Here is a 23,035-nt window from a genome sequence, read left to right on the forward strand (position 1 = left end):
ACGCTCCGCAGCTGAGGACCTCGAAATCTTCCGGGAACTGGAAAAATATTGTGGCTTTGAGGGCTTTCCATGGGCTAAGAGAGGCAAAAGTCCCGGAGAGCTGACACCGAGTCCTCCCCTGCCTCGTAGCAGTGGTAAAGTCCGCAGCTCAAATTCCGAGAATTGAGCTCTGTTGATTCTTAGAACTGGGGTTCTTAGAAGTGGTGATGCAAGAAGTTTCTAGGAAAGGCCGGACACCAGGTGATTATTGCTGTTGCTGCTGCCGCTGCTGCTGCTGCCGCCGCCGCCGCTGGTGCCGCTGGTGCCGCTGCCGCCGCCGCTGCTCATGATCATTATTTTACCTTTTAATTCTTTTTTTTTCCGCTCTTGCCAAATGCTTTGGCTCCAAGTTTCCTATGTGTATCTATTGATATAAATGTATATATTTATTTATTCTAGCTGTCAGGTGTTAAAATAAATGCCGAAGATTAGTCCCACGTCTCTCCCACTCTAGGATATAGATTTTTATATATTTGTTATTTTATTCTTGTTGTCTTTGAGTGAATCGGCCGGTTTGGGGAGGCTTTTGCCACCCTCCCTTGTGTTGTTTTGGTTTTGGAAAAGGAGGTGGAGGAGAGGAAGGAGGGGAATTAGGGGGCGGCCGGAGCCGAGAGGACGAGACAGTGTTTGGGGGGTGCTCCGGGCAAGTCTGGGGGCTGTCTGGCCCCAGACGACGGAGAGGACGCGCGCTCGCGCTCTCGCTCTTTCTGCTGCTGCTTGCGTACGGCTTGTGATCTCGCTGGATTCGGGCGGCTGTGTTTTTTCCCTCTTTTCTCGCTTGCAAACTGCCTTCCTCGCTCCCTCGCTCCTGCCTCCTCTTCCCTCCCTCCCTCCTCCTTTCCCTCGCCTCTCCTTCCTTCTCCTCTCCCGTCCTTCTCGGTGACTCCGGGAGGCGAGGAGGGAGGCTGCCCGCTCGCTCGCCCCGCTGGCTCCCTTCCACCGGCCTCGCTCCTCTAGATTCCCTGCCTCCGAGCCGAGATTTGGGAGGAAAAATGCAAGCGAACTCCTCCGGTTTTGTTTTTCAAACCCCCCCCCCCCCTTAAGCCCAGTTGAAGTATCGTTTCTACTATTTCCTTTTAGATCCGCGGTCTTCCTAACGAGATCTGAGTGTTCTGGTGTCCCCTTTGGTGGACCCCTTTGGTGTCCCCTTACCCTGTGTTTGGGGGAGGTTTAGCTTGCCTGGGGGCGGGGATGTTGAATACTTTGAAAATTATTCTTTCTTGGTTGCAGTCGAGGGAGTCGGGAACCCCCGCGCGCTCCCTCTCCTCATCCTGAGGGGAGAGACTGGTGGCGGGACAGGGATTTGGGGGGTGGGTGGCAAAGGGGTGCGCGTTTGCACCTGCGGTGCGGTTTAGCGTGCGGGGACTCTGGGAACCTTCACAGGACGGCCCAGCCGAGCGGGAAGGTGGCGGGATTTCTGGCGGTCGCGGTGTTTGTGTTTTGGGCGCTGCGTGACTCGGTGTTAGCTCCCAATGGCTGTTCCCCCGCCTCTCCTAATTTTGTTTTATTTTTTCCCATGGTGCGAGCTTTGTAAAAAGACAACTGCAGACCGGAGAGTAGACGACGTCAGGCTTCAGGTTCCCGAGGTCCTTGCTAGGGGCGAGGGGAAAAACAAACAGCCCCAGCCCGCGTTCCTACGTGCAAGACCCGGGAGGAGAGAAGGGCACGCTGTAGCCCTGGATGAGGGACCCGGCAAGGGAGGAGGGGGCGCGGGCGAGAAAGGGAGATCTTTGTGAGTGATTTTGCAAAAACGTTTTGCGAGGTTGGTTGGATTTGCAACCTGTGGCTCTCCTCGAGGGAGTAAGAATGGGGGAAGGCGGCGGCGGCGGCGGCCCGGGGCGGGAGCGGGTGGGGAGTTGGATCCTCGGAAATGGGCTTCGCTCTTGGGCAGCGGGAGCTAGGGGCCACCCTGCTGCGAGAGGTAGTGACCGTGGTCAGTGTCTTGAGAACTGTGGATTGCATTGCCTTTATGATGCCGTGTTATTGGAACTCTGGAGAAAAATGGATCTAGTGTTACAATAATGAGTTTCGAAGCTACTCCACGGAAAACAAAAACACAACCCAATAGATTAAAAAAAAAAAAAAAAGAATGAAAATACCCCTTTAATGGGGTGCCCCTTTTTGCAGTGGTTAAGAGTTGGTGGTAGGGGTCCAGCAACTGAACCTGGAGAAGAACCCCAAATAGGGTACGGAAAGTACAGAGCTGTTACTGGGTCCCTGTCCATCACAGAGAGAGAGAGCTGGTCATCTATCCCCCCACCACCAGCAGCCACAGGAAACTGATTTAATCTTCTGTGGATTTTTTTTTTTTCCATTCAGTTTATAGTTTCCAGGAGGAAAATGTTATGGCTCTTTACTTTTTTTTTTTTTTTTTTAAAAAAAAATAATCAAAAAATTTTTTTTTTTTTTTCTTTTCAAAAAAAAAAAAAAAAAAAAAAGCCAAAAAAACTGGGGCAGGACAGAGGGAACCAGGGAAAAGGCTGTTTAGAAATACAGTTTGTGGCTCTGAGCGATGCCACTGGCTTCCTCTACAGAGACTGCCAGTTTCCCTTTTTCTTTGCAAGGTGTGTGTGGTTTTAATAAATAACTTAAAAAAATAAGAGGGGGGCCGGCAAGATCTGTCAGGAGACAGGTATCTATTTTGCTCACTATTTACTACCAAGAGCCTTTGGCACTGGAACAGAACCTCGTAAATCTTCAGCCCAAGTTGAAGTTCATCTGGCCCTAGTCCACACGCTATTCCTGGAGGTAGCAAACATGAGCTCAAAGGAATGAGGTGAAATCACATTCTTGCTTTAAAATATATACCTTTTTTTTTTGGTTAAGGAGAAAGAATATTGTCTCTGGGGCAGAAGGAAATGGAAGGAAGGGCGCCAGGAGATGGGCATTCCCTTGCTAAAATGACTCCAGTTGGGTCCTCAGGCTGAAATAGAAACCTGTAGATGGGAAATATTTCCTCCTCCCCCCACTTATAAATAGAAGTTTCCAATATCCTATTTGGAAGACTTTCCAATACTTCAGGCCCAAGCATTGGCTTATCTTAAGGGTCTGCTGTTGGTAAGGCCAGAAGCTGTTGGTAAACTGGGGAGCCTGAAGAGAAGGAAGCCAGAAGTGGGAATTCTCCAGTTGGCCTTTTCTTCTGCGCTCACTTGTGCAGGGTTTTACCCCATGCTTTCTTGAAAAGATTCTCCAGTTTATTCTGGGTTTGCTGGACAGGGATGGGACTCTAACTCTTAAGCTGTCGTTTCCTGAGCCTTAAAGAGTTCCAGTTATTGGTTGAGTAAATGGTAGCCAGGACTAGATGTCAAAACCCTTCCTTCCCTCTCTCTCCCCTGCCCGGTAGCCACACTCACAACCCACTTTATTGTGAAAAACTTGAAGAGATTCAGAGGAGGTAGTGCGGCAGCGCCACCCCTTGGTGGGTGAAACTCTCTGTTTGCAAAAGTCAAATATTTGAAAAACATTGTGAAATGACCTTAGGAGGAATTTTTTTTTTTCTTTAGAAAGGGGAGATAAAGCCAACTTTTAAAACAGGACTTTGTAGTTGATTTCTCAAATGGGGTGGAAAAGTGTTGCTTTCCAGCTAGGATAGTGTCCTAAGAGGCAAAGAAGTTCCTGTGTGTGTGGTTATGTGTGTGTGTGTGTGTGTGTGTGTGTGCGCGCGCGCGCGCGCGGGGCGGGGGGGGGGGGGGGCTGCCTAGTAGGCTTTAAGTACGTGAGTTCTCCAGATGGAGGTAGCCTCCTTCCCCCTTGGACTTGACTTCTCAGAGCACCTGAATTCTGTTGCCATTCTGACACTGAGATAAGGAAGAATGTCTTGGTGTAAAAACCAACCAGTGATTGGAAGTCCTGTAGTTTTGCCGGCGGTGATGGTCGCGTCTATGGCAGCTGGGTTGGGGACGGAGGTTTGTGGATGGCGAAGGGCAATGTAAGCTGGTCTGTAGCTGGCTTTGGAGCCTTCTGGGAGTCGAAGTACTGTGGCGCGTGCCGGCTTTCTGCACTGCGCAACAAGTGGGAATGCCGCCGCAGTGATCCGAACGAGGGTGCTGTGTTGTGGCGAAGCCGGCCCCTTTCTCTTCGCCCCGTTGGAAGCCAGGAATGGCTCTTCCCAGTCCTCCCCGCCTCCGGGTCTGTGAGCAGCAGCCCCGCCAAAAGACCAAACTCACCCCCTCCCACCCCCCCACCCCCCGCCTTTACTGAGCGCTGTAAGCTTGGGTAGAACCCTGCCCTAGCCTCCAGGACCCCTCTTCTCCATGGGGATCAGGAGTTTATTCCCGACTTTCTTTGCTGTTGGACCAGTGTTTGGCAAGAAGCTCGCCTAATACCTTCGAGTTCCGTTCTGCTTTTTGAAGACAAGCGCACCCTTTCCTTCCCTTCTAATACATTCAGCCTTTGGGACTGGAAAAACCAACGTATAATACGTGAACGCAGCTCCAGAGACCGCGTTGTGGTTGGTTGCTAGAGGAGTGAGCATCGGGAAGAACGGAATTACATCCACTAAATTAAATGCTTTGCAGCGTTGCTTATAGAAGCAACCTCCTCCCGCTAACAGATTAAAGAAAAAAAAAAAAAAGTGGGGGTGGGGGGCAGTCGGTTGTGGAAGGCTGTGGCTGCGCGGTGATTTTCGAACGGACCGAGTCTGCCACCTAGTGGTAAATCGTAGCGGAGTCCCCCCCGCCTAGGGCGGCGGACCGACTCTGTCACCTTCAGGTCTCCAAGTATCCCTACCAGGTGCTAGGACTGACAGAAGAGGGCAACATCCAATGAAGATGACATCTGACCTCCAACATTTTGGAAAGGTAGATGACAATTCGGAAGTCTTCATATGTTTGCCCGGCCTACCGTCGCTCAGCGAGTGGAATCTGCCTCCACTAAGAGAGTAAGATAATAAGATAACCCGTTTTGAACACGCTTTCTGTCGCTGTGGCGTCTCCCTGGGTGAAGTGGGTAGTGGAGAGACGCATGGAGGCTCTAGGACATAAAACTCTCGGACAGTTGAGAAAACAAGCGGCCTCATGAGGGGCGGGGCGCCTGTTGCTGGTGAGTTAGAACCCTAACCGGGACCAGAGTTTTACCTTCTGAATTCCAAGTCAGTGACTTAAAGTCAAAGGCAAGTTTATCTCTGCTCCTTTGAAGTATCTAAGAGAAAGGAGCAGCAGTAAGAGAGACCCATGACTTTAATGTCTCAGGTCATCATAGCTGGAAACAGTACCCCAGATGTCTTGGAGGAGTTTTAGAAAGTACAGCATAAGATTTTCAGTGACAGATAAGGGAAGCCTACCGCAGTGCTCAGGGGTGGGGGGGGGGGGGTCCCAGATCTTGAGGAGTGTGCCTGTGTTAGTGGGTGACTAAGTCCCAGTCCCTACACTTGCAGAGATACACCTTGCTGCACCCGAGGCTCGCATTTGGATTCTGAATCACCATCTTCCCCTTTCTTCCAGACTGCTTAGTGGCTTGGGCAGAGATCGTGTGTGTGTGTGTGTGTGTGTGTGTGTGTGTGTGTGTCGGGGATGGGGCGTTCATGTGGACAGGCAGGGTGTAGTCCTAATAGAATTTGGGCCACAATAGCTGCTTATCAAGCAAAGTTTTATTTTCTCGGAGTTCAAAACTTAAGGTGGCAAAGGCGCGTAGGAGTACCGGCGACCCCTAGCGACGGCCGCCGGCGCGCCCACTCGCGGGAGATGCCGTCTCCACCGCCCTGCTCTGAGGGAATCGAGTTCAGCCTCTCCCACAGCGGGAGCAATCGGAGGCCGCGTTGGAGAAACGCGCCTCTGTTCGGGTTGGAAACGAATCTGGGGATGTGTTTGAAGAGCGGTCAAGTTTGACTCATCGCTTTCCAAGGACAGTTAGTGCCTTCCATCTTCATTAACGTGAATAAAGACCTTGGCTGACTTTTGTCCAGATCGGATTTTTAAAGGCATTGTTTGCTTGGGGACATCATGCCGCTCCCCTCCCCCGGCAGCCTTTTTGCAAAGGCTGAGCCCAGTCCAGCCTGGATAGCCGAGATATCTTTGCTCGGGGACGCGGTTTGCTGGCATTGTCTGCCGGCTCTTTCTGGAAGGCTGTCGCGAGCTGGGCGCATGGGGAGCGTCCCTTCAGCAGCTCCTCTTCAGATCTTGATGATAAAACACATCCCTCTATTTTATTGCATTTCCTAGAAGCTTGCAGGCTTGAAAGAGCTCTGTTGGCAGGAAACGTGATAGAAATAAAGTCAGGACATAATGTCCCCGAACACCTCGGTCACCCAAAGCGACTGCCGAGCCTACCGTGTTATCAAATTCGCTTTCATTTATTGTCGTCTCCTCGGCCCTCCCGCCCCTCTCCCGGTCAAGAGAGCGAAGAGTGTTTCACTCTTAAAGCAAAAACAGAGGCGCGGTTTAACCCCACCCCCTACTGCTGGACCACCGCGGCTAAACTGGAGCGGCTAGTTAGCTGAGCCGCTGCGCAGAACGGGAGCGCTCCTGCAGGAGCCCTGATGCTGGTTTCACTAGGGCAGCTCCAGCCTTATCAAAATTCCTAGATCCTGCCCCTGAACAGTGCTTTGCGCTTCAAGATTCTCCTTCGGATTTCTCGGCGAGTTATTGGAGTTATTAGATTACCAATAATCCAGGGGCCGGCGGGATTAGAGAAGGGGCGGGGTGGTGGTGGTGGTGCGAGAGGCATTCTCCAAATCTGGAGACAGTGTCTAAAGTAGGTCAATGGGAAGGAGAGGCGGAGCTACATGGGGGTTGTCGGTTTCAAGCCTTGATGGAGGGCTCTCTCTAGTGTTTAGCAGCGGTAGGACATGATTAGGTTTGAGCTCCCGGAACCACGGGAATCCTAATTTCCAATAAGCGCATGTACTTAATTTTCACTTCCCTTCCTAGATACTCACTCCATTCCATATTAAATTTCAACCTTCGCTTTCCCCTTAATTCCACCGGGCGAAGGGATAAGAAAGTTTCAAGGTAGGGCTTTATGAGGCGGAGGAGGCCCAGTCTTTACCAACCGCCCTGACCCCGCCTCCGCTGCTGATGTGAAGCGCGGCGCAGTGTGACGCCACCCGCCAGTTTTAGGACTGGACTGCGGCCTTACGTACTGCGTCTTTCGAAACCCCAGCCCCGAAAAAGCCCTCTCGGAGCCCACTACTAGGATCAATCAGGAGAACTCGCCCAGGGTTTATAATTCTGAGGAAGGCCCAAGAGAACGCAAGCCAACCTTGGAGGGCTCTCTTGCGCGCGCTGGGGTCAGTGCCCCGGTCTCTGCGGAATCCTAACCGCGTCTCTACGGTTTCGGAGAAATCCGATTCCGAAATCCCGAAATCTGGCAAGGTTCGGCCTTGCAGCTCCTATTCTAAAGACTTGGGCGGAAACCGAGCCTAGCAGGGTTCCCCTATTTGCCAACGTAGGCGGAAGGGGCTTTCTGTTTGGTTTTCCTACAAGTCGTCTGGCGCGCGCAGGATGGAGACCCTCAGTCCTATGGACTCCCACCTCTTTGACCTTGATGCCTGGCGTAACCATCCTCTTAAAGGGGGCGGAGGCAAGCAAAAAGCAAAAATAAATAAATGACGCACCGGGCAAACAAAGGCCAGAATTGGGCAATTTGAAGTTATAAAATCTCCGATTGGACTCGAATTCCTGGGTTCTAGACTGACTCTGCTACTAACTTGTGCGACTTTCCCCATTTATAAAACTTATGAGGAAGGGCTGGACCGGGTGAACTCAGAGTCCTGGAGGGCGCGGGCGAGGGATTTAGAGGAAAGTGCGCCTATTCCCCGCGAGCCTCCCGGGGCGGCCCCCCCTCCCCGGGTGAATCCCCGGCGGCCCTGGCGGCGCAGGCGGCGATCCTGGCGGCCGTCGGGGGCCGGCAGCTTCCTGGAAAGTTACTTCTCGTTGGAGCCGGCGATAGGCAGTGTTCTGTGAAATCCGTTGAGCTGAGATCGACTACATTCCGGGAATGAGAGGGCTGTGCCATTCCCCTCACTACCCCCTGCCTTGACGGCGTAACAGGAAAAAAAAAAGGAAAAAAAAAAAAAAAAGCACACACAATGTTAGCTACCAAAGTGCACGAAACGTTTTATTTGAATGTAACCAAATTAAGGGCTGACACGATCTCACCACGGGGCCTCCGACGCGCCCGCGGGGGTCTTCGCGGCAGATGGGCAGCGGTGCCCGCAGAACGCCCGGGGGTGGGCGGTCCCTGGCGGGCAGGTACGGTAAGGTCGGGGTGGGCAATGTAGCCCGGGCTTGCGGCGGAGCGCAGGATTCGGGTTTGTGTCCCTGTGTGCGCGCGCCAGGAAAGGGCTGCTTAGTGGCCGCAGAGTGGAGAAGCCGGGGACTGGGGAAAGAATGGATGAAGCCTTTGGTAGTGGCTCCCTCTCGCTCTCGCTCTTAACCTCGCCTCTTGTCCTTCTCTCACCTCCTCTCTTGTCTCTCCGTCTTCCCCTTCTGCTGTCTTCTCTCTCTGCCCTTTTTCCTTTCTTTTTAATTTTTTTTTTTTTAAAGGAAAGGGTCCCTCTTTCTTTATTCTCCAACTTCTTTAAAAAAAAAAAAAATCTGCCTTCTCCTCAAGGTGCCAAATTGCAAGTCCAGAGAGTTTGAAAAGGCAGAAGAGAGAAAGTGTGTGGGTGGAAAGACAAAGTTGAGGTCTGGCTTGGTGGTCACTGCGGCTGGGGGCAGGACTGGGGTCCAGAGAGTTCAGTCCGGGTCCTTGCAGTTCAGTTTTCTCTTCGACAGCCCTGCTCTCTTGGCAGTTGTTTTGTGTTACGAGTATTGCGTGTAGCATCAGTGGGATGGCTGGAGCTAGGCCACAGAGTTTGTCCAGGACTTTGCAGAAGATTAGCTTCCAGTATTGGACGAGGCTTGTCGGGTGGAGCCTCAGTGACCTTTTCAGTTAATCAGGGCTGTTACAAGGATCCCATACAGTAACAGATGGGAAAGGGCCAGGTGGCCGGTAAGAAGAAAAGCGGCTGCTAGGTGCTTCCACACTTGGAGCATCCGGAGGGAGACACAGCTTCCCACATCCACCATAACACAGGTTCACTAGCTGTGAGGCATCCTAAGCTAGAGCTGGTGGAAGAAAGAGTGGATTTAATAGGGATGTGGGCCTCAGTGTGTGTGCACTTGTTTTTGACCAAGCTGGGCAGAGGCAGAGGATGGAGATGGCCCATCCCCAGGGCCAGGCTGACAAGTAGACCCCTGGGAATGGCGAATGTTTTGTTTGTTTGTTTGTTTCAATCTACATATGGAGTGAGTCATTTTGCCACTTGCCAAGGTGAAATTGCAAATCTGGGCTTCCAGTGATTCCAAAGTCTGTGACTGGGAATTCACAAGCAAGCTGGTGGTTGAAGCTGGCTAAAGGACAGCTTTAGGTGTTTCAGAAGTGTTCAGGGACGTCTTTCATGGGGGAGGAGGAGATGGTTTATAAATGAAACTCAAGTGTGTCTTTAGCCTTCTTTTTCAACGGCAACAATCACTGAACTTTGGTTAGGACCGATCTAATGTATCTCTCTTTGCCCATCTTGAGTTAGGATGGGAGAGGAGGAAATAGGTTCTTTCATCTCTTCCTGTCCTCTCCCTTCCCCCATTCCCTTCCCTCATCCTCACTCACTCACATGCACACACTAACCTTGAAGCCGATGGGATTGAGTGACTGGCACTTGGGACCACAGAGAAATGTCAGAATGTTTGGTTACAGACTCAAGGAAACCTCTCATTTTAGAGAGCTCCTTTGGTAAGATTCAGCAGCCTGGAATGGGGGCAAAGTGTTTGTGTGGGGGAAGGAACTTAAAAATGAGATTCACCCACATTAGGGTGCTGTCTTGCATGTTCTACAGCACGTAGGCTGATTTGGAGAAGGGACAGGAATTTGAGCCAGAACACCTTGGGCCAGGCCACTAACCATCTATGTGGCCCAACGTGACCTCCCTGGCCTCAGGCCCCTTTACCCGGAAAATAGCTCTTAAGGGCTATGCTTAGGGGGAAAAAAAAAAGGATGGGGGGAGTGGAAGAGGATTCAGATACTGTTTTGTTTTGTAACCCACATGTGATCATAAGTGAGAGTCTTACACCTGTGCTTTAAAATCATTATGCTTTAGAGAAACCAATTTGGAACAAGTACATATGTCATGAGTGCTACTGGGCCAGTTCTTAGCTAAAGCACGCAGCTAACTCTTTTACCAGTAGGGGGAGCACAAGCTTGGAAGTGTGTAGCCCTATATCTGGTCTTCAACCCCAGAGGGAAAGAAGAGGAAACTTTAAGACAAAGACTCAAGGAAAGCATAGTCACGCCATCTCTGGGTGTATTCTGCAGATCCTGTATTTAGTCTTAAAAGATCAGACAGTCAGGAATTACTGACTTTTTGTCCTACCCAAGCCACTTAAATCGCTGAGCTTCCGTTTCATCACCAGTGAAATAGGGATAAGTGTATTGACTCCAATAGACCTTGAGAAATCATTTTTAAACTCTAAAGATAATATTTTAGCAGGTTTTGGAAATTTTTCAGAGTTCTTGGGCCCCCAAAGGATCATTCTCATTACTACTGAAAGAACCACTTTTCTTATATTTTTCTGTCCCATGAACACAAGTGGCCTTTGGACGGCATACATCTTCTACTTTGACAAAGGAACTCTATGTGTATATGTACATATGATTAGTGTATGCAGTTGTGTTCCCAGTGCTCAGGGCAAAAATATGGTTATCGCATAGCTTCGGGTGCCTGTTGTTTCCGTAAGAGTAGAGCTGGAAAAATGTTTGCTAGCTTGTGGTAAAACCGCTCCAGCTGGCAGGCTGCAGCTATCAAAGTAAAACTAAGTACGTGTGTCCTAAAATAAGACCATAGTGGACAATCTAACATTCATGGAATCAATTTCTGTTTGCTTTTTTCCCTTCCTTGCAGATTTTAAGCAAAATTTTGGACTGTGAATCAAGGCGTTGGGTAAGTAAATCTAATTATATGCTTTAAACTTTTGTGGACAAACTGTTTCTTTTGACTTTGCTGATACATGTGTTGCCGTGAAGTTGGTCACTTTTCGTTAGTGGAGATAAAGGATAGCCGATTCCCTTTCCCTCACCCATTTACCCCTGTGTAAGACTATCTTAACTGTTGTACGATCATTCCTTCCCTCACTCATTTTGGAGTTCAGAGCCAATGTAGTCACCTACTATGCACCAGCAGTGTGCTAGGAGCTTGGAGTACATTCAGACAATGCGAGAGCCTAAAGGAGGAAGAACAGATGGTGACTGGGATAATGAAATGAGATCCTGACGAGAATAACTGCGATTTTTGAGAACCTACTAGGGACCAGGCACAGATCTCTAAATTTTACAACCACATAGGTAGTACTTCTCCCATTTAGGGAAACCAAAGCCCAGAAACAGTGAACAGTCTGCCCCAAGTCACGCAGCTAGCAAAAGATAAAGCTGGCGGGCTAACCTTTAAATCGTGGTTTCTCTCCCTGTCACACACTCACTGCTTCTCCGTGCTTGGCAGAGTATTTGGTATGTGGGAAAAGCACTCTACAGATATTCATTCACTACTGCTGTCCCCAAAAGGGCTTTCTAGTCCAACTTGTTAGAGAAAGATTTTTTTTTTCCCATCTTACAGATGTGAACAGTAATGCACAGGGATGGGCCCACAAATTGGTCCAAGACCAAGCACAAGCACCTCGGTGTGCAGCCCATGTGTTAGCAGGCTGCGCTGTCTGTCTTCACCTCCCCCCCCCCCCCCCCCACCCGTCCCCGGTAAGCAGGAATCGGGTTCTGGAGAACTCATGAGATTTTGACCCCTTTCTTTCCAGGTGAAGACAAAATGGCCTCCCCGGCTGACAGCTGTATCCAGTTCACCCGCCATGCCAGTGACGTTCTCCTCAACCTTAATCGCCTCCGTAGCCGTGACATCTTGACTGATGTTGTCATCGTGGTGAGCCGTGAGCAGTTCAGAGCCCATAAGACAGTCCTCATGGCCTGCAGGTAAGGGGGGGGAGAGGAAAGATGGACGTATAAGAGGGCAGCGGTGGTGTGGGCAGGCGGCCAGGCAGGTCGTGTGGGCCTTTTGCTGTGTTTGGGATTACGTCGCGTTTGTCTCCAGACTGCCAGCGTGTGGCCTGGAGGAGTAGGCTCCCAGGAAGCGAGTGAATGAACACATGGTAGAGAAGAGTTTTGTTCTGTGGGAAGAGAGGGAGCAGAAATGGTATACTGTCTCAAGAAAGGATGTGTTTGGGACAAACACAGAGAATAACTTCAGTCAACCAGTGAAGAAAGGAGATGTGAAAGGGGGTTTTACAGTATTTGAAGCAAAGGAATTTGAAGTCTTTTGTCCTTTGATTCTGAACCACATGTATTTTATCCCGTGGCTCTCTTTCCACGGGTGTTTCAGGCTATGTGTGTGTGAGAGAGAGTTAGGGAGAAAGAGCCAGCCGATTCTTCCTATTGGTCGAGTATTTCGAGTTTTTGGAGCTGGTTCATATTACCTCATCTCCCTGGATCTCTGCAGTAGCCTTCCGTGTTACAGAGGCATAATTACTTCCCTTTTACAGACAATAAAACGAAGGTACAGATAGGTGAGCTGATGTAAAGTCGGGGATCAGTTTTGCCAGGAGAGAGCTTACCCAACATCTACAGCAAACACCTGTGTTTTAACAGTGGCAAGAACAGAGGTTTATGGAGATGTAAAAGTAATAGAAGATGCTAACCTAGTGCTTCCTCTGGGCCAGGCATGCACGACCCTGTCGGATGGACGCTGTTGTTCCTGCTTTGCAGGGAAAGAAACCAGGGTTCAGAGAGGTTAAGTATCTCACCTAAGGTTGCACAGCTCCTTACTGGTTAAAGCCAGGCTCACTTCTGGCAACCCATTCAGAACAAGCAGAATTGAGAGGCCAGCCTGAATCCTGACTTGTAATTGAGCCCTCTTTCCTCTACCAGACAACAAGGTCCCTGGAGGTACAGCCTGAGGATTAACTTTTGTCTCCCAGGAATATTGACCTTGAGAAGGTCTCCAGACTTGCAGAAAATCAGTAGACTGTAGACATAGGCACCATTTTATTTATTTGTCGTCGATACCCAAGTTGTTTCTAAAAACAGACAATAGCATTTTAAAAATAAGGATTGTGTGTTGGAATAGGAAGAGAAATGCTTATCTCAAAGTTATAGACTAAAAATGGTTACTGCAAATGAGTGCACATTTCACTCTGGTAATCCATGCAGTTAAGATGATAAGGAAAATAGCTTCTGTGACTTTTAGTACATCATTTGCCTTCTGATCTGGGTTCCCCCATGTGTAGAGGGGAAGAATGGTAATGTCTACCTTGCAAGGTTGTGAGGAACACAGGATAATGTATGTAAAGTGCTTAATGACTCTTTGGCGTTTAGTAAGCCGTCTGTAAATGGCAGTTATTATTAATGGCCGTGGAAATTCTGGAGCGAGGCCCAGGGGAGAGGAGACAAGCCTTGACACTGACTGTAATTGACCGCCAGTCTCCTCCGTTCTTGTGACACGTGTGTTTGTGTTACAGTGGCCTGTTTTATAGCATCTTCACGGACCAGCTCAAATGTAACCTGAGTGTGATCAACCTGGATCCCGAGATCAACCCTGAGGGGTTCTGTATTCTCTTGGACTTCATGTACACTTCCCGCCTCAACCTGCGGGAGGGCAACATCATGGCCGTCATGGCCACGGCCATGTATCTGCAGATGGAGCATGTTGTGGACACTTGCCGGAAGTTCATCAAAGCCAGGTGAGGTGCTGCTGAGGGCAGAGCCCTTGGAAGTGGAAGGCACCTGAAATCCTTGGTAATGCATACGTATCCTCTACAATATGCCACAGGCTACAGTTCCCCTAGCTTTTGCACACTTCTGCCTTCTTAATTCTTGCACTGCTATCCAGATATGCCCTATGCATTCAATCCCCTCTTGCTTTCTTCCATTCCTTGGATGGGCCCTTTCCTCCCACCCATCCTGCCAGGCCAAGCTTGGAAGCGGGCTCCTCTGTGGATGTTTTTACGATTGCCAGTCTTCCTCCCTCAGCTCTTCCTCTGTATCCCTGAGCCGCCTGCCTGTCCGTTAGAGCTTCCTCCCATTTTAACTATTTGCATGTGTGTTTCAGTTCTTTCGACTTCTATTCTAATGATTTACATATGCGCCTTAGTTCCCCTTCCAGACTGTGCGCTGCTTTCCTCATCTTTCGTGTTGCCCTGCTCCTCCGAGAGAGGACATTTATGGACTTAAATTGAGTTCACTGGGTCTGATCCCCTCTTTGAGGGCTGGTCAGACATGCCCATCGTTTAAGGCAGGCAGAGGGTGGGGAGGGGGACCTGAGAGCCCAAAAACCAAAACGCTTTGCTAAGTGGAGCAGAAAGTCGGGACTTGACTTTTTTAGCGTGTTTGATTCAGCTGCTCTAAGATGATTCCCTCCCTTCTGAAACAGAAGTGTTTCCAGCCTCTGTTTGATCACCTCCAGGAGCCAGGAACCCAGTGTTCCCAGAGCCTTGCTGTCTACCTCAGACTGTTAGAAAGCTCCTCTTTATGGCGAGTTGAAATCTGGCTCCCTTAACCTTCACTCATTGGTTCTAGCTCTGTTAACTGTGATCATGTTGAGCTGACCTACTTTTCGCCCGCATAATGTCCCTTCAAGTCTGTGTAGCGAGAGCTTGTTGTCTCCTATGGGTGATAATGGTAGCGAGGTCATCATCGCAGTCATTTTCGAGTACTTTCTCTGGGTCAGGCCTGGTGCTTAGAGCAGTTAAGTAACTTGCTCCAGGTCCTGTTGCCACTAAGTGGCGCAGCTGGGATTGGAAAGCAGGTCTGGCTGCTGCCTGTCCTCCAAAGAAAGCTGCCTCCAAGCCTCTAGGCAGCTTGCAGGGTGAGTCCTTTCTCCCACTGGGCACCGGTTCGTCGGTGACCCTCTGAACATGCATTGTGTAACTTCTTCCTTCCCTGAGCCTCCATTTCCATGGGTGTAAAGTGAAGACAGTAATGCCTTTCTTCCCTTGCAGGATTTTGCATGGATGAAATAAGGGCTCTGAAAGCTTTACATTGTCTAATATCTGAAGAATGACAGATTCACGCACATATACACAGAATGTGGCTTAAACATGGGATCATAGGTCTAAGCGGGCACATGTTGTGTGGCTGACTCGCTGCTCTTGTCTGGGCCCAGTCTCCCGCGCTGTGTCCCAGCTTGTTAGATTTCTAGCATAAAAGCCTTGTGACTGCAAGAATTTCCCTCTTCCCAAGCCACAGCCCTCATGTCTGGCTGACCAAGCACAAATGTGGCTACGTACGCCCGAGTCTCTCGGAAGGTCCTCTGTCCACCAGTTCTCACTCGGAGGCCCGTGTCTCCTCTCTGTTTTCTCCTGCAGTGAAGCAGAGATGGTGCCTGCCCTCAAGCCTCCCCGTGAAGAGTTTCTGAACAGCCGGATGCTGATGCCCCAGGATATCATGGCTTATCGGGGTCGGGAGGTGGTGGAGAGTAACCTGCCGCTGAGGAACGCCCCCGGGTGTGAAAGCAGAGCCTTCGCCCCCAGCCTGTACAGCGGCCTGTCCACCCCGCCGGCCTCTTATCCCGTCTACAGTCACCTCCCTGTCAGTAGCTTCCTCTTCTCTGACGAAGAGCTGCGGGATGCCCGGATGCCGGTGGCCAATCCCTTCCCTAAGGAGCGGGCCCACCCCTGCGATAGCGTCAGGCCTATCCCCGGTGACTACAGCCGTCCAGCCATGGAGATCTCTCCCGGTGTGTGCCACAGCAGCATCTACTCCCCCAAGGAGGCGGCCCCAGAGGAGACACGCAGTGACATGCACTACGGTGTGGCCGAAGGCCCCAAGCCTGCTGCCCCCTCGGCCCGGAGTGCCCCATACTTCCCCTGTGACAAGGCTGGCAAGGAGGAAGAGAGGCCCTCCTCAGAGGATGAGATCGCCCTGCATTTCGAGCCCCCTAGCGCGCCCCTGAACCGCAAGGGTCTGGTCAGTCCACAGAGCCCCCAGAAGTCCGACTGCCAGCCCAACTCGCCCACGGAGTCCTGCAGTAGCAAGAATGCCTGCATCCTCCAGACCTCTGGTTCGCCTCCAGCCAAGAGCCCCACCGACCCCAAAGCCTGCAACTGGAAGAAATACAAGTTCATCGTGCTCAACAGCCTCAACCAGAATGCCAAACCGGAGGGGCCTGAGCAGGCCGAGCTGGGCCGCCTCTCCCCTCGAGCCTACACGGCCCCACCAGCCTGCCAGCCACCGATGGAGCCCGAGAGCCTTGACCTCCAGTCCCCAACCAAGCTCAGCGCTGGTGGGGAGGACTCCACCATCCCTCAGGCCAGCCGGCTCAATAACATTGTCAACAGGTGCTTTCAAAGGCAGTCTGGGCCTGGAGTCAGGGGCTTCCACGGGGGCCACTTCTTCTGACGGATGCAGGGGCCATGTTCTGTTCTTGTCTGAATACTGGGTACAGTAGGGGTGTGGAGTAAGCACCCATTGATGGAATTGACCTCAGTAAGGAAGCATAGTAAGCTTTGGTGTACTTTGTCGTAGCAAGAGAGAGAACTCCCAGCTGTGGTAGAAGAACGTTCCAGGAACCCCAAGGGCAGCTTCTTTGGTCTTAGGGTGGCAGGGTGAGCTCGTACTCACTTTGGACTGAGTGGACCAACAGACTGCAGTACCGAGGGGAAGACATTGACCTGGGTTGGGGTTTTGGTCTGGTTCGACCCCACCAGTGATCTCAGGGCATATACTGTTTGGAAGTGGGCTTAAGGATAACTCTGTGGCCTCAGATCCAGAGGGAGCAAGCCCAGCTCTGGCCTCTGGGTTCCCCTGAGCCCAGGAAGGTGGGGGCAGCCTTCGGACCAGGCGGAGTGCTTTACCCTCTCCAGCTGCTGACGCTCTCTTTCCTCCTGCCCACAGGTCCCTGACAGGCTCCCCCCGCAGCAGCAGTGAGAGCCACTCCCCGCTCTACTTGCACCCTCCCAAGTGCACGTCCTGCGGCTCTCAGTCCCCCCAGCATGCAGAGATGTGCCTCCATACCGCCGGCCCCACGTTTCCCGAGGAGATAGGAGAGACCCAATCTGAGTATTCGGATTCCAGCTGTGGTGAGTCCCTTCCCAGAGATAAGCAAGGCCCCTGCCTCTGCTCCCAGGGGTTTGCATTTCTATTTCACTTACGCTGTTGTCCCTGATTGGGAGAAGTCCCCGACCAGAAGGTCACTGGCACATAGAATCACCAGCCTGTCACCCCACGCTTGACCTCTTGAACCAGGTTGACCTGAACAAGGAAAGAGGTATTGGAGTTAATCTGGGGTAACAGAGAAAGACCAAACAGCCTTTTCCGTGGCATTCCAGCCAAGGTGGTCTGTGGAACTGGCTCTAACTCCCAGAGCTTTCTTAGTTGCTCAGGACCTAGCTGCTCGGACTGACCCGTGTTGGCTCCCCCTGCCTTCTGTAAGGACCAGCAGCCAGCCTTACTTGTTCCCGCATCTCCCTTAGGTCCGAGAGAGTTTCTAACATGGAGTAGGTGCTCAGCTAATGGTAGCTGAATTAGGTCAGCTGGACTGAATGATTAAATTGAAGTTTTGGACACTTTGTGACTGGCATCCCCAGTTTTTATTAGATAAAAAAGGCCATCTTTTCCCTCTGGCTGCAGTAGGATAGCCCAGTCTTTCCTAATCAGGGGTGAGCCACCATGACTTGTCATTTTCAAAACGTTCTCATAGAAGGGAAAAATCAGTTACTTATACTGTGAGATTTGGCACAGGGTTGTAGACATGTAGTTGGAGAGCAGGGACTGTCCCCGTCTGTCCCCCTGGCTATTTGCCTTTTCTCTGCCTCTAGTCTCTTCCCTCTGGGCCATTTCTACTTCCGTTCTTGTTGGCTCTCCCAGTCTCATAGAAGTGTTTGGGGGACGTGGAATGCAGAGAGGCACAGGGTGAATCTGTTTACTTCCTCCTTTAATGGCCTCCACCTACTGTTGGATTTTCTAGCTCACATTCCTAGAACGCTTTGTGTCCTACAATATGCTCCTCTGGGTGTGCAAACTGGGGGTTGACTATCCTGATTTGAAGACGGAGATGGAGATAGGCTTAGCAAGGCTCAGGATCTTGCTTGAGGGCTCCTGTGTATTGATGTAAATAAAACAGTGAACCGAGAAGAAAAGTCCGTTCTCAGGGCTCTCTCAAGAAGGAGGAGCCCTGCTGAGCTTCCCTGAAGCTGGCATAGGCCGCCTGGGTAGCTGTTGGTCTGAGTTTCCCCTCTGCACCTCAGTATTCAACTCTGTCTCTTTTCTCCTCCATGATGGAGACTCTAAATGCTCAGAAAGATAAAATGCCTACAGACCCTGAATATCGGGTGGGTGGAGCTTGGGGGTTCCATGTGGTGCTGAAGGCAGCTGCAGAGGGGAGTGGCCTTGGAGCCCTACCTCCCTTCCGCATTCTAACGGTGGCATCCCCCCACACCTCCAACAGAGAACGGGGCCTTCTTTTGCAATGAGTGTGACTGCCGCTTCTCTGAGGAGGCCTCACTCAAGAGACACACACTGCAGACCCACAGTGACAAACCCTACAAGTGTGACCGCTGCCAGGCCTCGTTCCGCTACAAGGGCAACCTCGCCAGCCACAAGACCGTCCATACGGGTATGGCCCTACCGCGCCCCGCCACAGCTGGCCAGGGTTCCTGCAGGTGGGATGGGGGGAGGACCCTAGAGAAATCAGCATGGAGCCTTGATCCCCGGTGGGGGCTGAGGCCGGGAGCAAGCCCTGTTCGGTCTGGATGTGGGCCTAACCTTGTTGTGTTTAGCTTCGCAACCCAACCACTCCCTCTATTCTTTGTCTTTTCTTGGAGACGCTCTGTCCTGCTTCTCTACCATTGCTGGGGCAGAAGGGTTAATCCCAGCACACATGTGAAGCAGCAAGAACCAGGAAGGTGAAGCAGATTGGATTTTTGTAACCTCAGAAGAAAATTAAAAGCCTCTTGATTTCCTCTCAGGGCTCGCTCCTTATCAACTCACATTCCTTTCTTTACCGGGTAGCTTCTAATGACCCGATTGTTGGCCAAAGTTGACTCTCTCTTGGTATTTTAAATGTGTCCATTATCCCAGAAACTTTCCACGAAGGCAGGCTCAGGCTTTCTATTGGCTTCTCCAGCCTGAGCATCTACTGTGACTCAGGCCCAACCTTCTTGCAAATGGAATCCAGCTGTTGTTGCCACAAAGTGGAAAAGCATGTGTTGTTCTAAAAGAGAAACTAGAGCATCCTGATTGTATCTTCCTGGTGAATGGCTTGATTACTGAATCAGTCTAATCCAAGGAAGAGCTAGAAGAGCCTTACTATGTCATCTAAATTCACCCCTCAGATTCCAAAAAGGGAAACTGAGGTCCAGAGAAGGAGAGTGACTTATCCAAGTCTGCAGTTAGATCATCCTAATGACATAGCTGTTTCAAAGGCCTCCTGGAACCTCCCTCCCTGCTTCCCTGTCCCACCCCCAGTGTTGTGTCCCCTCTGCCCCAGCCTGCTCCTTGACCCTGGCCACCTGCAGTCTCTGGTGGTATGGGTGTGTTTGGCGAGGGCGGGGAACTGGCAGGCCCCTGCATCCTCTATCAGACATCTTCCGAAGGAGAGAAAGCTGAGATGGCCCCGGAAGGGCAGGTGGCTTTGAGATCCAGGGACCCGGGACTGTGGAGACCTCCAACAAATATGGCTTCCTTTGTTCCCTTTCTTTCGGGAATAGGTGAGAAACCCTATCGTTGTAACATTTGTGGAGCCCAGTTCAACCGGCCAGCCAACCTGAAAACCCATACTCGAATTCACTCTGGAGAGAAGCCCTACAAATGCGAAACGTGTGGAGCCAGATTTGTACAAGTGAGCAGGGCCACAGGGAAGAGACCCCTCGGCCTCCATGTGCTGATGAGGAACTCCAGGGGGCGGTGAGGGAAGGGGGCCCACAACCCACCCCAACAGAGCCTCTCATGCTTCGCTCTTCCATTCAGGTGGCCCACCTCCGTGCCCACGTGCTTATCCACACTGGAGAGAAGCCCTATCCCTGTGAAATCTGTGGCACCCGTTTCCGGCACCTTCAGACTCTGAAGAGCCACCTGCGAATCCATACAGGAGAGAAACCTTACCATGTATGTGAGCCTCTTGTGGCTGTCACCTGGCCCGGCGGGGCAGGGTTGGGGGAGGGCTGGTGGGGGAGAGGCGGGCAGCAGAACTGTTTGCTCCAATCTCAAGCACACAGTGGGGGATGACCACTGAACTAATGGTCGTAAGACCTGTTTTAGGACTGGTTGTCAGACACGCTGCTGGACATTGGCTATGTCTCAGTTTGCTCATCTCTAAAGTGGGGGTATTGGGCCAGGTGATCTGGGCCCTAGGAAAGAGATCTGGACTATAGATACATCGATTCTGGAGTCATCCATTCATTCCACACTAAGTGTTCTCACAGTATGCCACTGTGCCGGGCGAGATGTCTCCTTAAGAGGACCTAGGTGTTTGGGAAGGGGCAGCCATGAGAGTGGGAGCAGACGCAGAAAAGTGTGGTAATATAAGGAAAAAAAAAGACAGGGAAAAGGCCATTATAAGAAGGAGCAGGTGACCAGCTACACGACAGGGTGCCATGAGTGGGCCATTGGAATCCGAGTGTTCAGGAGGAGGGTTTCAGCCAGATGTGGCTTGCAGACTAATTTTTGAACATTTCATAAGCTAAGAATGGTTTTAATATTTTTAAGTGGCTATAAGATGGAGAAATAACATTTTGTAACATGTGCAAATTACATAAAATTAAAACCTTAAGCAAAGTTTTATTGGGACACAGCCATGCTCATTTGCTTACATATTATCCCTGAGGACTTTCCTACCACAGGGGCAAAGTGGTCATTGTGATATATTCACTGTCCAGCTCTTTCCCAGTTAAAAACAGTTTGCCGATCTCTGCTACAGAGGGGAGAGATACTGGTGGGCAGCTGGGGTATCTGCTTCTTATTCTAACTCTGAAAAGGACCCTTTTTAGGGCCATAGGCAAGCTATGACCCTCTCTCAGGGGACCGCAGTTTTCTTTCTCTATAGAAGGATGAAGATGCCTTAGGTGAATGAACAGTGTCCAGACTGTGCTCTTTCAGTCAACCCCACCGCCTCTTTTACCTTTTGAGTTTCTGTTGAACTTGAAAAGAGAGTCCTGTGGTTTACCAGCGTGGAAACCACTATGATCGATGACATTGACTTGGGTGGGTGTATGGCCTCACTGTAGGTAGTGATGGACACAAGAATGAACCAATGAATGGTTAACCTGTGTCACAGATGGGAACCTGCAAATGGAGGTATTTTTATCCACTTATTTAACAGTCCCTGAGTGAATGTTTTCTCTCTTGCCGTTTGTTCTTGGGCAAATTAGTTCTCCTCTTTTTATAAAAAATTTTTTAAAAAATTCTTAAATTTTTTTGATTTTTAATTTTTTAAATTTTAAAAAAATTCTCGTGATACCCTTATTTCCTCAGCTATAAATGAGCCTGATAATAGTACCTTCTCCATGGAGTTGTGTTCAGATAAAAAATTCGCTCAAGTGTCAGGATAGTCCTGGCACACGGTAAGACTACAATGAGTATTTGCTGGAAGTTTAGATGCACCCGTGTCCAGTGAAGAGTGACCTTCAGAGCGTGTCGACTCAGTCCTTTACTGAAGGGGAAGCCAGGGCCCATGGAGCGAAATGAGGCACTTGGCTAGGGAAAAGCAGGAGCAACAGTTCCCCACTTTGGAAAAGAGGGAAGGGGCATTTGCACAACGCTTCCTTATCGCTTAGCTGAAGCCAGAATTCTCAACCTGGCCTCCCAGAGGGATGAGCTGCCCAGATCTCTCTGAGGGAGAATCTCCTTCTCTGGGTCTTCGGGCAATGACACATCCCTGGGGCTGGTGACAGCTAACAGTTTGCCTCTGGTTTTCCTTCAGTGTGAGAAGTGCAACCTGCATTTCCGTCACAAAAGCCAGCTGCGTCTTCACTTGCGCCAAAAGCATGGCGCCATCACCAACACCAAGGTGCAGTACCGCGTGTCTGCCACCGACCTGCCCCCGGAGCTCCCCAAAGCCTGCTGAAGCATGGAGTGTTGATGCTTTCCATTCGAGTCCCTTCTCAGAATCTACCCAAAGGATACTGTAACACTTTACGACTTTCATCCCATGACGTAGTGCCTCTTTCATCCACTAGTGCAAATCATAGCTGGGGTGGGGGTGGGGGGAGGGGCGTGGGGTTGGGGGGCCAAGGCAGCTTCCCTTCCCCTACTGCCATAAAACATTAAGAAAATAATATTGCTTCTTCTCCTATGTGTAAGGCAAACCATGTCAGCAAAAAGCAAAACCATTTTATATATCAAAGTGGGGGAGTAGGCAAAAGTTTTGACTTGACTTGGTCTGCAAAATGAGGAATGTATATGTTTTGCGGGGACAGATGTTTCTTTTGTATGTAAATGTGCTTTCTTTTAAAAGAAGAGACTTCGGTATGTTATCAGAGAGGGCTTTAATTTTTTTAACCAAAGGTGAAGGAATATATGGCAGAGCTGTAAATATATAAATATATATATATATAAAATAAATATATATAAACCTAAAAAAGATATATTAAAAATATAAAACTGCGTTAAAGGCTCGATTTTGTATCTGCAGGCAGACACGGATCTGAGAATCTTTATTGAGAAAGAGCACTTAAGAGAATATTTTAAGTATTGCATCTGTATAAGTAAGAAAATATTTTGTCTAAAATGCCTCAGTGTATTTGTATTTTTTTGCAAGTGAAGGTTTACAATTTACAAAGTGTGTATTAAAAAAAAAAAAAACACAAAAAGAACAAAAAAAGCTGCCGAAGGAAAAATGTGTAGTTTTGTTCTAGTTTTCGGTTTGTATATACCTGTACAACGTGTCCTACGGTGCCTTTTTTCATGGAAGTTTTCAGTGATGGACGAGCGCGCCATCCCTTCTGAAGTGTAGGCAGACACAGGGACTTGAAATTGTCGCTCACTAAGCTCTCCTTGGGAATGTTTGTCTCATCACATTCTGCGTCATGCT

The 23,035-nt window shown here is 50.2% G+C and overlaps 1 protein-coding gene across 3 annotated transcripts; it reads left to right on the top strand.

Moving 5' to 3' along the window:
- Positions 1–171: 171 nt before the first annotated feature.
- BCL6 (BCL6 transcription repressor) lies at positions 172–22,545 on the top strand. Of its 3 annotated transcripts, none has more exons than XM_059391303.1 (10): positions 172–240; positions 10,916–10,954; positions 11,817–11,988; positions 13,530–13,751; positions 15,375–16,346; positions 16,903–17,087; positions 18,455–18,622; positions 19,716–19,846; positions 19,975–20,112; positions 21,926–22,545. In XM_059391303.1, the coding sequence occupies exons 3-10, from the start codon at positions 11,828–11,830 to the stop codon at positions 22,067–22,069; spliced, it is 2,121 nt and encodes a 706-aa protein (XP_059247286.1). In that variant the 5' UTR covers positions 172–240; positions 10,916–10,954; positions 11,817–11,827; the 3' UTR covers positions 22,070–22,545. The 3 variants fall into 3 exon arrangements, with proteins under 3 accessions (XP_059247286.1, XP_059247287.1, XP_059247288.1); XM_059391304.1 differs by lacking the exon at positions 172–240 and adding an exon at positions 4,379–4,918; XM_059391305.1 differs by lacking the exon at positions 172–240 and adding an exon at positions 9,726–9,750.
- The last annotated feature ends 490 nt before the right edge of the window (positions 22,546–23,035 follow it).

Source organism: Mustela nigripes, chromosome 2 (genome assembly GCF_022355385.1).
Source record: "Mustela nigripes isolate SB6536 chromosome 2, MUSNIG.SB6536, whole genome shotgun sequence".
Classification (NCBI taxonomy): Eukaryota; Metazoa; Chordata; class Mammalia; order Carnivora; family Mustelidae; genus Mustela; species Mustela nigripes.

What these genes read in the sequence shown, in the direction of transcription:
- BCL6 (XM_059391303.1), top strand. Translation starts at nt 11,828, where the DNA reads ATGGCCTCCCCGGCTGACAGCTGTATCCAGTTCACCCGCCATGCCAGT. An exon ending in ACAGTCCTCATGGCCTGCAG is followed by an intron (nt 11,989 to 13,529) that starts GTAAGGGGGGGG and finishes TTTGTGTTACAG; the next exon opens with TGGCCTGTTTTATAGCATCT. An exon ending in GTATTCGGATTCCAGCTGTG is followed by an intron (nt 17,088 to 18,454) that starts GTGAGTCCCTTC and finishes CACCTCCAACAG; the next exon opens with AGAACGGGGCCTTCTTTTGC.